Here is a 15,281-nt window from a genome sequence, read left to right as displayed (position 1 = left end):
TCTACTCCCCACGGAGCAGAGGCACATTTTGGAAAACACAGTTTAGAGGGGGGTTTCGAGGACGAAACACAGAACCCTCAACCTCACAAACAAGACCCACATACCAGAGTCAGTATCAGAGGGGAAGTTTTCGTGGACAATACAGGGGTGGACAGTTCCCTAAAACTAGGGGAAAGTTCCAAGGTCCCAAAACCCCTCACAATAAACAGTGACTTCAGTGTCACAAATCCCCAACACATAACACCGGTGGGGGGGGAGACTAACAGATTTTTACAGGAACTGGGGGAGATAACAACAGACACGTGGGTCCTAGCCATTATCCAACATGGTTATTGCATAGAATTCCTACAATTCCCTCCAAATGTCCCACCAAAAACACACAACATGTCCAAACAACACATGGATCTATTACAACTGGAGGTCCAAGCGTTGTTGCAAAAAGATGCAATAGAACTAGTACCAAATCATCAGAAAGGAACGGGGGTTTACTCCCTGTACTTTCTCATACCCAAAAAAGACAAAACTCTAAAGACCCATTTTAGATCTCAGAACACTAAACCTTTACATCAAATCAGATCACTTTCACATGGCAACACTTCAGGACGTAATCCCCTTGCTCAAACAACAAGACTACATGACAACATTAGACCTCAAGGATGCGTATTTCCATATACCCATACATCCTTCACACAGAAGATACTTAAGGTTTGTAATCCAAGGGGTACATTACCAGTTCAAAGTGTTGCCATTCGGAATAACAACAGCGCCAAGAGTCTTTACAAAATGCCTTGCCGTAGTGGCAGCCCATTTCAGAAGACAGCAAATACATGTGTTCCCGTATCTAGACGACTGGTTAATCAAAACCAATACGCAAGAACGGTGCTCACAACACACAAAATACGTTATAGAAACCCTTCACAAGTTAGAGTTCTCACTCAACTACCAAAAATCACACCTACAGCTGTGTCAAATACAACAGTATCTGGGAGCAACAATCAACACAAGAAAGGGGATTGCCACTCCAAGTCCACAAAGGGTACAGGCATTCCCCTGTGGCCCATCACGTACCCTTAATTGTACAATATAAACGGGGCGTATAAAACATGCTAGGTAACGCTTACTGACATACTCGTAGAAAATATTCTGGTTGGGTAGGCCACAATACTCTTTTTACAGACACTAAACCTCAACAGGAAGCACTTACAAATATAAACATAGCAGGTGCCCCAGTTGAAGCTCAGCTTCTGGAAAGGACAAGCCACCCTAAGTCTTGGGCTTGGCAAAGATAAAGCAAGGCTGTGCGCTCAGAGATTCCAAAGCAGAAAACAATCTAGAATCCTTCCTGGAGGTGAACTGATGTACTGGAGCGTAATCTGTATCTGACTGTGACGCGCGGTTTCTATCTTCCTCTCCTGGAGACACAGAGTTGAAGGTTCTCCCTTTATAAAGCACCTGTAAGCTCCGCCCGCTGAGCCACGCCCCGTCCACCCTCGAAGTAGGTAAAAGAATTCCCGCCTTTTACCAGGATGATGGACAGCTTTCCTAAACGACCCCATTGCGTTTACCGACGATTCCGGTGGTGCGTTGTTGATGCGCAGAAGCACATATCCACAAAGACGCACTAGTAACAATCACATTGCCAAAGGCACACACGGTTGCTGGAGACGTTTCTCCCTTGGTCCATCACGTAGCCTCAATGTACAATATAAACAGGGCATATAAAACATGCTCGGTAACGCTTACTGACTTACTCGTAGAAAATACTCCGGTTGGGTAGGCCACGATGCTCATTTTCCAGACACTAAAACCTCAACAGGAAGCACTTACAAATATAAACGTAGCAGGTGCCCCAGTTGAAGCCCAGCTGCTGGAAAGGACAAGCCACCCTAATTTCTTGGGCTTGGCAAAGATAAAGCAAGGCTGTGCGCTCAGAAATTCCAAAGCAGAAAACAATCTAAAATCCTTTCCTGGAGGTGAATTGATGATGTACTGGAGCGTAATCTGTATCTGACTGTGACGCGCGGTTTCTATCCTCCTCTCCTGGAGAAACAGAGTTGAAGGTTTCTCCCTTTATAAAACACCTGTAAGCTCCGCCCGCTGAGCCACGCCCCGTCTACACTCGTAGTAGGTAAAAGAATTCCCTCCTTTTTACCAGGATGATGGACAACTTTCCAAAACGACCCCACTGCGTTTACCGCCGTTTCAGGTGGTGCGTTGTTGATGCGCAGGAGCACATATCCACAAAGACGCACTAGTAACAATCACATTGCCAAAGGCACACAAGATTGCTAGAGACGTTTCTCCCTTGGTCCATCACGTAGCCTCAGTGTACAATATAAACGGGGCATATAAAACATGCTAGGTAACGCTTACTGAATTACTCGTAGAAAATACTCCGGTTGGGTAGGCCACGATGCTCATTTTACAGACACTAAACCTTAAAGGAAGCACTTACAAATATAAACGTAGCAGGTGCCCCAGTTGAAGCTCAGCTTCTGGAAAGGACAAGCCACCCTAACTCTTGGGCTTGGCAAAGATAAAGCAAGGCTGTGCGCTCAGAGATTCCAAAGCAGAAACAATCTAGAATCCTACCTGGAGGTGAATTGATGATGTACTGGAGCGTAATCTGTATCTGACTATGACACGCGGTTTCTATCTTCCTCTCCTGGAGAAACAGAGTTGAAGGTTTCTCCCTTTATAAAGCACCTGTAAGCTCCGCCTGCTGAACCACGCCCCCGTCTACACTCGTAGTAGGTATTGGAATTCCCGCCTCTTACCAGGATGATGGACAGCTTTCCAAAACGACCCCACTGCGTTTACTGACGATTTCCGGTGGTGCGTTGTTGATGCGCAGGAGCACATATCCACAAAGACGCACTAGTAACAATCACATTGCCGAAGGCACACAAGGTTGCTGGAAACGTTTCTCCCTTGGTCCATCACGTAGCCTCAGTGTACAACATAAACGGGGTATATAAAACATGCTAGGTAACGCTTACTGAATTACTCGTAGAAAATAATCCGGTTGGGTAGGCCACGATGCTCATTTTACAGACCCTAAACCTCAAAGGAAGCACTTACAAATATAAACGTAGCAGGTGCCCCAGTTGAAGCTCAGCTTCTGGAAAGGACATGCCAACCTAAGTCTTGGGCTTGGCAACCTAAGTCTTGGGCTTGGCAAAGATAAAGCAAGGCTGTGCGCTCAGAGATTCCAAAGCAGAAAACAATCTAGAATCCTTCCTGGAGGTGAACTAATGATGTACTGGAGCGTAATCTGTATCTGACTGTGACGCGCGGGTCCTATCTTCCTCTCCTGGAGACACAGAGTTGATTGTTCTCCCTTTATAAAGCACCTGTAAGCTCCGCCCGCTGAGCCACGCCCCGTCTACACTCGTAGTAGGTAAAAGAATTCCCGCCTTTTACCAGGATGATGGACAGCTTTCCAAAACGACCCCATTGCGTTTTACCGACGATTCCGGTGGTGCGTTGTTGATGCGCAGGAGCACGAGGACATATCCACAAAGACGCACTAGTAACAATCACATTGCCAAAGGCACACAAGGTTGCTAGAGACTTTCTCCCTTGGTCCATCACGTAGCCTCAGTGTACAACATAAACGGGGCATATAAAACATGCTAGGTAACGCTTACTGAATTACTCGTAAAAAATAATCCGGTTGGGTAGGCCACGATGCTCATTTTACAGACACTAAACCTCAACAGGAAGCACTTACAAATATAAACATAGCAGGTGCCCCAGTTGAAGCTCAGCTTCTGGAAAGGACAAGCCACCCTAACTCCTGGGCTTGGCAAAGATAAAGCAAGGCTGTGCGCTCAGAGATTCCAAAGCAGAAAACAATCTAGAATCCTTCCTGGAGGTGAACTGATGATGTACTGGAGCGTAATCTGTATCTGACTGTGACGCGCGGTTTCTATCTTCCTCTCCTGGAGAAACAGAGTTGAAGGTTCTCCCTTTATAAAGCACCTGTAAGCTCCGCCGGCTGAGCCACGCCCCGTCCACCCTCGAAGTAGGTAAAGGAATTCCCGCCTTTTACCTTTTTACCAGGATGATGGACAGCTTTTCCAAAATGACCCCACTGCGTTTTACTGCCGATTCAAGTGGTGCGTTGTTGATGCGCAGAAGCACGAGGACATCTCCACAAAGACGCACTAGTAACAATAACATTCCCAAAGGCACACAAGGTTGCTGGAGACGTTTACCCCGTGGCCCATCACGTACCCCTAGTGTACAATTTAAACACAAAATCGTTTTTGTAGTAGGTTCTCCCTTTATAAAGCACCTGTAAGCTCCGCCCGCTGAGCCACGCCCCGTCCACCCTCGAAGTAGGTAAAGGAACTCCCGCCTTTTTACCAGGATGATGGACAGCTTTCCAAAACGACCCCAATGCGTTTACCGCCGATTCCGGTGGTGCGTTGTTGATGCTCAGAAGCACGAGGACATCTCCACAAAGACGCACTAGTAACAATCATATTGCCAAAGCAACACAAGGTTGCTGGAGACGCTTTACCCCGTGGCCCATCACGTACCCTTAGTGTACAATATAAACGGGGCGCATAAAACATGCTAGGTTACGCTTACTGACATACTCGTAGAAAATACTCCGGTTGGGTAGGCCACGATGCTCAATTTTACAGAAACTAAACCTCAAAAGAAGCACTTACAAATATAATCGTAGCAGGTGCCGCAGTTGAAGCTCAGCTTCTGGAAAGGACAAGCCACCCTAACTCTTGGGCTTGGCAAAGATAAAGCAAGGCTGTGCGCTCAGAGATCCCATAGCAGAAAAAGATCTAGAATCCATCCTTGAGGTGAACTGATGATGTACTAGAGCGTAATCTGTATCTGACTGTGACGCGCAGGTTCTATCTTCCTCTGCTGGAGACACAGAGTAGAAGGTTTCTCCCTTTATAAAGCACCTGTAAGCTCCGCCCGCTGAGCCACGCCCCGCCCACCCTCGAAGTAGGTAAAGGAATTCCCCACCTTTTTACCACGATGATGGACAGCTTTCCAAACGACCCCACTGCGTTTAACGCCGATTCCGATGGTGCGTTGTTGATGCTCAGAAGCACGAGGACATATCCACAAAGACGCACTAGTAACAATCACATTGCCAATGGCACACAAGGTTTGCTGGAGACGTTTTTTACCCCGTGGCCCATCACGTACTCTTACTGTACAATATAAACGGGGCGTATAAAACATGCTAGGTAACGCTTACTGACATACTCGTAGAAAATACTCCGGTTGGGTAGGCCACGATGCTCATTTTACAGAAACTAAACCAATAACAATAAAATACACACACACTCTTTTAAACCTGTCTGACTAAGTATTTTTTACCCATGATTCTAATTATGTATTGTATGTGCATATGTGTTTTTTATTCATGTGTGTGTGTGTGTGTGTGTATAAATATATATATATATGTGTATGCATGTGTATATGTTGTTTCTGTGCCTGGCATGTTTGTGGATCATTGCATGGCTCCTGATATCTATGAATTTCTGCTCTCTTTTTATCACACTTATCTACCCATCACTCTTATATCATGTCTCTATCAAACTATCCTCCATTCTCACTCGGACTCATCCCAAATCCCTTCGACCACTTTCATCTCCTAAATATCTCTGCCTAAGCTCTTCCCCTCCACCTCCACATCTAACTCACCAAACCTCACTCTACCTCTGTGACCTCCCACACAACCCTACTAAATTCTCCTGCATTCTTCTCACCCCACTTCTATGCTCTCCCTAACCCATCCACATCCTCTTTCCCCTCCGCTCCCCTATTATTCATCTCAAGCCTTTGGATTGAGTAAATGAAGGATAAACTCCCAATTAACACTTCTGGATTTCTTTCCTCCTCCACCCCTCCATTACTCCAGTCAATCTAACTAACAAACTCTCATATCTGCAACTCAAATTAACTCAAAATAATACTAAAACTGTACTCCTTATTAAATTATACTAATCCATCACTAATTCTTGTTGGGTACCGGAGTAGCGTGCTACTCATCGAAAAGCGCTTCGACGCCTCGTCAGGGGTAGTAAGCGCTATATAAATACGATTACAATTACAATTACAATTCCAAAACGTAATACAGACCATGCACCCAAACCAAAGGTTTCAGGTAAAATTTGTAATGAAACTGCTAGGCATGATGTCCTCATCCATAGCCATTGTCCCAAACGCAAGATCACACATGCGGCCCTTACAACAGAGCCTAGCATCACAATGGTCACAAGCACAGGGTCAACTTCAAGATCTAGTGTTGACAGACCGCCAAACATACACCTCGCTTCAATGGTGGAATACTATAAATTTAAACCAAGGGCGGCCTTTCCATGACCCAGTGCCTCAATACGTGATCACAACAGATGCCTCCATGTTAGGGTGGGGAGCACACCTCAACCAACACAGCATCCAGGGACAATGGGACACTCAACAGAGACAACTTCATATCAATCACTTAGAACTACTAGCAGTATTTCTAGCGTTGAAAGCATTTCAACCACTAATATCCACAAACACATTCTTGTCAAAACAGACAACATGACAACAATGTATTATCTAAACAAACAAGGAGGGACACACTCGGCACAATTGTGTCTCTTAGCTCAAAAGATATGGCATTGGGCGATTCACAACCACATTCGCCTAATAGCACAGTTCATACCAGGAATCCAAAACCAGTTAGCCGACAATCTCTCTCGGGATCACCAACAGATCCATGAATGGGAAATTCATCCCCAGATACTACTAACTTACTTCCAAAGGTGGGGAACACCGCAAATAGACCTATTTGCCACAAAAGAAAACGCAAAATGCCAAACCTTCGCATCCATGTACCCACAAGCTCAATCTCAAGGCAATGCGTTATGGATGAGTTGGTCAGGGATATTTGCATACGCTTTTCCCCCTCTCCCACTCCTTCCGTATCTAGTAAACAAATTGAGTCAAAACAAACTCAAACTAATATTGATAGCACCAACTTGGGCACAACAACCTTGGTACACAACACTACTAGACCTATCAGTAGTACCTCATATCAAACTGCCAAACAGACCGGATTTGTTAACACAAACAACAGATCAGACACCCGAATCCAGCATCGCTCAATCTAGCAATTTGGCTCCTGAAATCTTAGAATTCGGACATCTAAACCTTACACAAGAATGCATGGAGGTCATAAAACAGGTTAGGAAACCAACCACAAGACATTGCTACGCAAATAAGTGGAAAAGATTTGTTTATTACTGCCATAATAATCACATTCAACCGTTACACGCATCTGCAAAAAACATTGTAAGCTATCTACTACACTTACAAAAGTCTAAGTTAGCTTTTTCATCCATTAAAATACATTTGACCGCAATTTCAGCGTATTTGCAAATTACGCATTCAACTTCATTATTCAGAATCCCAGTTATAAAAGCCTTTATGGAGGGTCTGAAAGGGATTATTCCACCAAGAACACCACCAGTTCCTTTGTGGAACCTCAACATCATATTAACACGACTCATGGGTCCACGATTTGAACCCATGCATTCATGTGAAATACAGTACTTAACATGGAAAGTAGCGTTTCTAATAGCTATCACATCTCTCAGAAGAGTAAGTGAGATACACGCCTTTACTATACAAGAACCCTTTATACAAATACACAAACATAAAGTAGTTCTACGCACAAATCCTAAATTCTTACCTAAGGTCATATCACAGTTCCACTTAAATCAAACAGTGGAACTCCCAGTGTTCTTTCCAGAACCAGACTCTGTAGCTGAAAGAGCATTACATACATTAGACATCAAAAGGGCACTAATGTACTACACTGATAGAACCAAACAAATTCGCAAAACAAAACAATTGTTTGTTGCTTTCCAAAAACCTCATACAGGGAATCCAATATCCAAACAAGGCATTGCCAGGTGGATAGTTAAATGTATTCAAACCTGTTATATAAAAGCAAAAAGACAACTGCCTATTACACCAAAGGCACACTCCACTAGAAAGAAAGGTGCCACCATGGCCTTCCTAGGGAACATACCAATGACTGAAATATGTAAGGCAGCCACATGGTCTATGCCTCATACATTTACCAAGCATTACTGCGTGGATGTGTTAACAACACAGCAAGCCACAGTGGGACAAGCAGTATTAAGAACATTATTTCAAACAACTTCAACTCCTACAGGCTAAACCACCGCTTTTGGGGAGATAACTGCTTACTAGTCTATGCACAGCATGTGTATCTGCAGCTACACATGCAATCGAACGGAAAATGTCACTTACCCACTGTACATCTGTTCGTGGCATGAGACGCTGCAGATTCACATGCGCCCTCCAACCTCCCCGGGAGCCTGTAGCCGTTCTAAGTTGCCAAGAAAATTGAACTTGTACATTTGTAAATTTGTTATATCACTTTTAGTCACATTTTGTACATACATACTTACTCCATTGCATGGGCACTATTACTATATACACGACTCCCACCTCACCCTCTGCGGGGAAAACAATCTAAGATGGAGTCGACGCCCATGAGCAATGGAGCCGAAAGGGGAGGAGTCCCTCAATCTCGTGACTCGAAAAGACTTCTTTGAAGAAAAACAACTTGTAACACTCCGAGCCCAAGACTAGATGGCAGGATGTGCACAGCATGTGAATCTGCAGCGTCTCATGCCACGAACAGATGTACACTGGGTAAGTGACATTTTCCATATATATATATATATATATATATATATATATATATATATATATATATATATATATATAAAAACTTTCAATAAAATATGTTTGGAAACAAAAAAAAGACCCATTGTTTCACTATGGGTTTAAAAAGCAGTTAGCAGAGGGAGAAATCATGGAAAAGAAATTCAAATTAAAAATAGAAACAAAACATTGAGGCATGAATCTCAAAGCTGTTTACACTTCTACAGAGAAGTCACTTTCTCACTTACAGGTATGGAAAAAATGAAAAACACAAGGGGAACGATCTAAGTCTCTGTGACAGAAAATGAAGTGTGTATTTTTTTGTTGCAGTTCACCTCTTGCTACATGATCCGCTTATGATGTTTAATTTTATGAGTTGACTTATTGCTTAGACATATTATTTAGTGTCAGGAATTGATAGCTCATTCTTAGATGTGAGGACAGCATTAAGCTTGGTTATAAAAGGGCATGCAACTATATAGAATTAGTTTTGTATTCTTTGTTCTATTTAAAAAAAAAAAAGTTTAGAAGAGATGCATGCTGGTTGTTAAGACTGAAGGGCAAAGAATAAAGAGGATCTTACACATGTTTTGTTTTCTCTCTGCAAGCTGAGGAATGGTGCCCCACTCACTAAACTTCCCAGTGATAGACTAAAAGCAGTCATTCCACCATTTCTTCCTCCTTCAAATTTTGAATTGTGGAATTCGGATCAATCTCGAATGAGTAGAGGAGACCAGATGGAGCCAACTAGGCAGCCGATGCCTCCGAGACCTGGAAAGAACACCTTAAACAGCAGTGGAAACTCTGACATCGTAAGTGGCCACTCTCTAAAGTCCAGTATCTTTACTCTCACCGATTAGAATGAGACTGGCTCAAAAAAGAGTGCTTGTGAGAAGCGACTGACAAGTAGTACATTTAGGTACTTCTTCTGTAAGGAATTTACACTATACATGCAGCACTAGCTACTTCTTTCATGCTTTCAAACAGTTTTTAAAACACATTTTATACAATTTAAAAGCTGCAAAACACATGCTTGTTTGGAGATATCGGAGTGATTGAAGGAAGCTGGACTCGTATTTAAAAAAAAAAGGATTAGAGGAGTATAGTTACAAAATTGTGCATTGTTTACAAGAGAATTGCGTAATTGGTTAGCTACGGAGTACAAGAATCCTATTTGGGTGCTAATATCAAACTGAGCAAGCTAGTAGAAAGTCAGACCAGTATTTTCTGTTTACTGTATAATAGACCTTTCCCCTCCCTACCACAAAAGAGAGAATGGTCTATGTTTTAATCTATCTTGAAAAGCAACTACAAACACTCCCAGTAATTTCATGATTTAAAGTAGGTTTTACTTTAAATGTTACATTGGCAACCAAAGATTGACCTACTTCAAATATGTGCAAGGCATGTTATGACATAAGTGGTTCATCTTGATTTTCCGATTGAATTATTGGAGGTCGGGCTCAGCAGTAGGCATGAAGATCATATTTGGAGCTAGACGGTCTGAAGAGATTGTAGTCTGTATTAGTCTGTATTAGTGTTGTGAGGTTCAGCCTACCAAAAGGCGCAAAGTTGATGTGAGAATTCTTGGCTACCAAGACAGTGTCTATGCTCTGTGAGTTTTTATTTTTTGCTTATTGCCCCATTCTGACAATTAAACTTTTCTTTGGGCCTGCCCTTACTATATATCCTGGCCATGGTGTCTTACATATTGCCCCGTGGGCCTTGACATAATAATCTGCAGGTATCATGTACTAAGCCCTAGGTTTGCTTAAGGTACTAGATCTCGGCCTCAGACTGTCCTCAGAAGATAAGCATTGGGATGTGGTCCTAAGGGTGTTTGGCTTGTAGCAATCAAAGAAAAATCTGGATCTGTTTACCTGGGTTTATTCACTGTTTTCCTCCTAGTCTTTCCCTTCACACTAGGCCCTACTGGATGCTTTAGTTTGTATCCCCCATTACCCATAAGGTATGTCGTGCAGACCAGACCCTACTTAAGTTCCTCCACAGATGATCTTTCCATTAGTTCATTTCCTTGCAAGCCTTTCCTGTAACACACGGACCTCCTACAGATTCCTTTTCTGGTTTTTGCAGCAGCTAGACCTGAACCAGGCCGCTTATCATCTTTCCCACTAAGGGTTCTTTGTGTTTTTTTCTCTAGGACTGTGCATTCCTCCGGTAGCTTGACCCCAATTTTTAAGAGTAGTCTAATTCTACTTTGAGACTTATTCTTGTCTGTAGTAACGAAGTGCGAAGTAAAGGATATCTTATCGTTGTTTGAAGAAAGCAAGCAGTAACGGTCTGTCCAAGTCAGCTCTTAAGCAACTGCCATTACCAACATTCCAGAATCCATGTGCTACCCTGGCAACATTCAAATGACACCTGGCTAACCCAGATACTGCCCATCTCCCCCAGAACAGCATTTAACATCATTAACATAATAAAATACCCCAAACTCACAATTAAGTAAAACACAAAGTTCACCCCATAATACAACACAAAGTTCACCCCATAATACAACACAAAGTTCACCCCATAATACAAAGTACCTAAACATTCACATTTTTAACAAAATAGACACACACTCATACATGTTGATATGTAGTGTAGGTTTAACCATCTCTACATACAACTAAATACCCACATAAACAAATAAAATGGAAAAATAAACATACTAAAATATGAACCAGTCATTTAACTATGCAGGAAGCGACACTACCTCTTCCAGATTGAGTAGTGGCCTTCTTGATACTTTCAAGATTTGTATTTAGTGTGTTGTTAACAGGTGGGAAATCCAAAACAGCAGCTCCGTTAGAAGATGAATTCATACCAGCAACTTCTGCAGCATTGCATTCTGCCAGTACGTTTTCATGCATGAATCCACCTTTTTCCATCAGTGCATTGCTTACAGTTAAATTATCTCACATCATTATCATTCTCCCACAACCACAAACCATTACCCGCTACATTGCCCTTAAGCTTTCCTCCCTCAAAGTTCCCAGACAATTGTTTTCTTACATAATAGACAACTTACTAAAGTGCCAGATCTATCATCCAACTTAGCTGAACAAGCATACACTTCTCTAGCTAGGAGTGGGTGAGAAAATGTACTGCTGCCCTTTGTAGTTTTCTGATCCACTTTTACACACACACAATCTTTCTTTTGCAAGACCACATCCTTACGTCCATGCCTTTTGTCATAATACTCCTTCTGTGCCTTCTGGGCCAACTTCAGATTATTATTAACCACTCTGGAGGACCATTTCCTTTAAAGCTCAGAAGACGTCCACTCTTCGTTATCCTTTGTGAAAGGTTCCTGATTTTAACACATTGAAAGGAATATAACCTGCCATAGAAGGTGAAATCCAGTAAGCCCAAACCAACTTGCTCAGTTCCTTCTCCCAATCTTTACCTGCATTAATAGCAACTTAAACACTTCCCATAATCACCCTGTGTAACCACCCAACAGCTCCACCCAGCGGGATGATAAACAGCTGTGTTTCTGGCTTTGCTATAGCATTCCTGGAAAGAAAACTGTTCTTCTCTTTAGTAAATTGCAGACCGTTATCACTCAGCAAGGTTTTAGGAAGTCCTCCTCTCAAGAAACGTTTTTCTAGGAAAGAAACAATTAAACCCTTATCCACTTTATGTTGCACTTCAGCTTTAGATCACTTGAATACAAGTCAACAAAACACAATAATATATTTGGGCATACCCTTGCTATCCAAAATAGGACCCAAAATATCAACTGCTGAAGCTTCCCACGGACTCTCTGGGATCCTTCAATATCCAAGGAAAGTTAAAAAACCTTCAAAGATTTATCCGCAGCCGCACAACACTCACATGTTCATACATATTTTTCCATGTCTAAATCCACTCCCAGCCACAGTACAAAGTCTTCACTCTTATTTTTAGTTTAACATTCCCTAAATGCCCTTTGTGCATAATTTCATAAATCCTTTGTCTAAAGAGACTGGGTGGTATAATCATATTACCCCTTTGTAAAAAGCCCACACTAGAAATAGACAGTTCATCCTTGAGTTCCCAAAAGGTTTTACTCACTGTATACAATGTATTCTTACTGGTCCACCCTTGAAAACAAATCTCTTAATTTCATAAATTTTCATAAAACGCAAATCATCTTCCAAATAACCCTAGAACCACTCCTCCATCGAAATAGCTTGAGCTTCACCTTCTACCAATACATCGCTATAGTCATCCCGCTCATTAGAAATGTTTCAACACCTTGACTAGAGGCTTGCGATCCATGTGTAGCGTAAACTTTACCTTCAACCCCACAAGTACTGTCTAAATTTCTTTCTCACCTACACACAAGCTAACATCTCTTTCTCAACAATGGAGTACTTCTCAACAGGTGATAAAATACTAGAGGCAAAAGAGACAGTGCTCTCTACCCCATCCTCCAAGATTGGGCAAGAACGGCTCCCATTCCCTTACCACTAGCATCAGTGATATAATGGTACGAGTGGTTTGATCAAAACACTGTAATGAAACCACAGTGCAAATATCATTTTATTACTCTGCAAACCATTTTGCAAACTCTCTGCCCGCTTCAAAACATTACATTCCTTCAACAGGTTGAACGGTTTCTCTGCAAAATCTTTCACAAATTTGGAATAGGATTCTGACAACCCTAAAAATGGCCTATCATCTCTCCAAGTAGGGTCCGGTGCATCTCTAAAAGACTCAATAATTTATTTCTTGGGAGATATTCCACCTTCACTGACTTCATGTACCAGGTGTCAGATTCTCTCCCAACCTTACATTTCCTCAACTCCATTTTCAAACCTTTTTTCCTTAATATTTTCATGACCTCCTGTAAAATACTATCATTTTCTTCTTTACTTTTTTTCCATCACCAAGATGTCATCCTGAAACTATATCACTCTTTATTCCTTTAAATAACCTATGCATCAACCTTTGAAAGACGGCTACTGCAGGTGCCAATCCAAAGGGCATGGGTACAAATCTGTACCAACCAAAAGGTGTAGTTAATGCTGTAAGGTTTTTGCGTGCTGGTTGAAGAGATACCTGGTGTTAAATTGAAGACAAATCAGTTGTAGAAAAGTACTGTATCTCCGTTGTCTTGGCCAATAACTTATTAATCCTGGGACGAGGGAACTTCACCACTACAATCTTCTTATTAAGATCTCGCAAATCAGTGCATAACCTTATTCTAGCCTTTCTAGCCACAACCAAAGGTAAAGGCCACACCACACATTTTCTTTTTTATCCATATTTTTATTGTTTACTGTAGGTATGCATCATAAACATTACAACTTGTTATCACATTAAACTTAAGCATTACTCACAAATCTCATGAATTCCACTTGTTTTGTGGCGTAGACGTAATTCACACATGACAATCGCATGTTTCCCAGTAAGGGAAACCAAATAAGATTTTAGTAGCGAGCACATTTAATGTGTCTGTGATTGGAGCCAGTCTTGTCAACTAGGTTCGGTGGCAGTCTATATGGATCAAACTGTATTACAAACCAATAACATTTCAAACCAAACTGGAGTCCTTTCATAGGGGGGTCTATTAGTATCATGATCATGGACATTCAGGAGACCATTGCCTAAGGGTTTGTTCTGGTCCTCACCTGTCACTGTAAGTCTAGGGGTCCTGTGTATGAAAAGGGTCCAACCAGTGTGTGTTCCCTGCCTTGGTACTAGATGATGCCAGCCCCTTCTATGTGTGCCTTAACAACTACCAGACTGCAGATGTGTGGCTCAGAGCTCGCTGGTCTCAGTTAGGGTATTCCAGCCAGCTATGTCCCTTAGGCTCTTGAGTGGGGGAGGCAGCTGAGCTCATCCGCATCTCTGTGTCAACCCCTGGTGCTTCCAGGCTCCTAAAATATCTGACCATAGCCCGCCAACGGTGCCTCCTTATTCCCCTCTTATCTTGGATTAATCCCCGTTCTTCAGCTCTAGCCCATTTTATTACTTCTTGTTTCCAGCCTAACGCCTGTGGGCCGTCCCAGACTTCCACTGTTTGGCTATACTTCATTTAGCTATTATCATGGCCATATCCACAAATCTATTGCTCTTTCTGTTTAACCCTTGGGTACAGTTCCAACAAGCAGGTTTCCAGGGTACATGCAAGATTACGACCTAATACCTCATTCAACATGTCAACAGCCGCTTCCCAGAGTTCGTGAATTACAGAACAGGTCCACGTCATATGGCCCAAGTCCGCCTCCAGAAAGGGCACTGTTTCGGGTCCCCCCATAGATGGCCTGCAATCTGTGTGGTATTAAGTATGTCATGTGTAAATAATCTTGTATTCCTGGAAAACTTACGTGTGTAAGCCAACATTTTCTTCCAGTCAGTGTCCAATATCTCTCACCCCAGCATCTTCTCCCACCTCTTTCTGGTCCCGGAGTAAGGGCTTTTGGGTTACATGCAGGAGTGCCCAATATAGCCACTTTACCGAGTTGGTAGTCCCTCCCAGTGTCAGTAGGCTGTGTAATACTAGGTGTGTGTCTCGTTCCTGGCCGGAGTACTGCAGTAGATCCTTAAAAGAGTAT

The 15,281-nt window shown here is 42.5% G+C and overlaps 1 protein-coding gene across 2 annotated transcripts in view; it reads left to right on the top strand.

Annotated features, from left to right (window-relative positions):
• The window catches only part of ANKS6 (ankyrin repeat and sterile alpha motif domain containing 6), a 389,890-nt gene that overhangs the window by 247,076 nt on the left and 127,533 nt on the right, over positions 1 to 15,281 (top strand). For both annotated transcript variants that reach the window (XM_069219478.1, XM_069219477.1), the window contains exon 9: positions 9,339 to 9,542. In XM_069219478.1, the coding sequence (XP_069075579.1) occupies positions 9,339 to 9,542 (204 nt within the window). The remainder of the gene's footprint in view (positions 1 to 9,338; positions 9,543 to 15,281) is intronic.

Source organism: Pleurodeles waltl, chromosome 2_2 (genome assembly GCF_031143425.1).
Source record: "Pleurodeles waltl isolate 20211129_DDA chromosome 2_2, aPleWal1.hap1.20221129, whole genome shotgun sequence".
Taxonomy (NCBI): Eukaryota; Metazoa; Chordata; class Amphibia; order Caudata; family Salamandridae; genus Pleurodeles; species Pleurodeles waltl.
The sequence above is the reverse complement of the archived record's forward strand: the minus strand, read 5'-3'. Positions and strand labels throughout refer to the sequence as shown.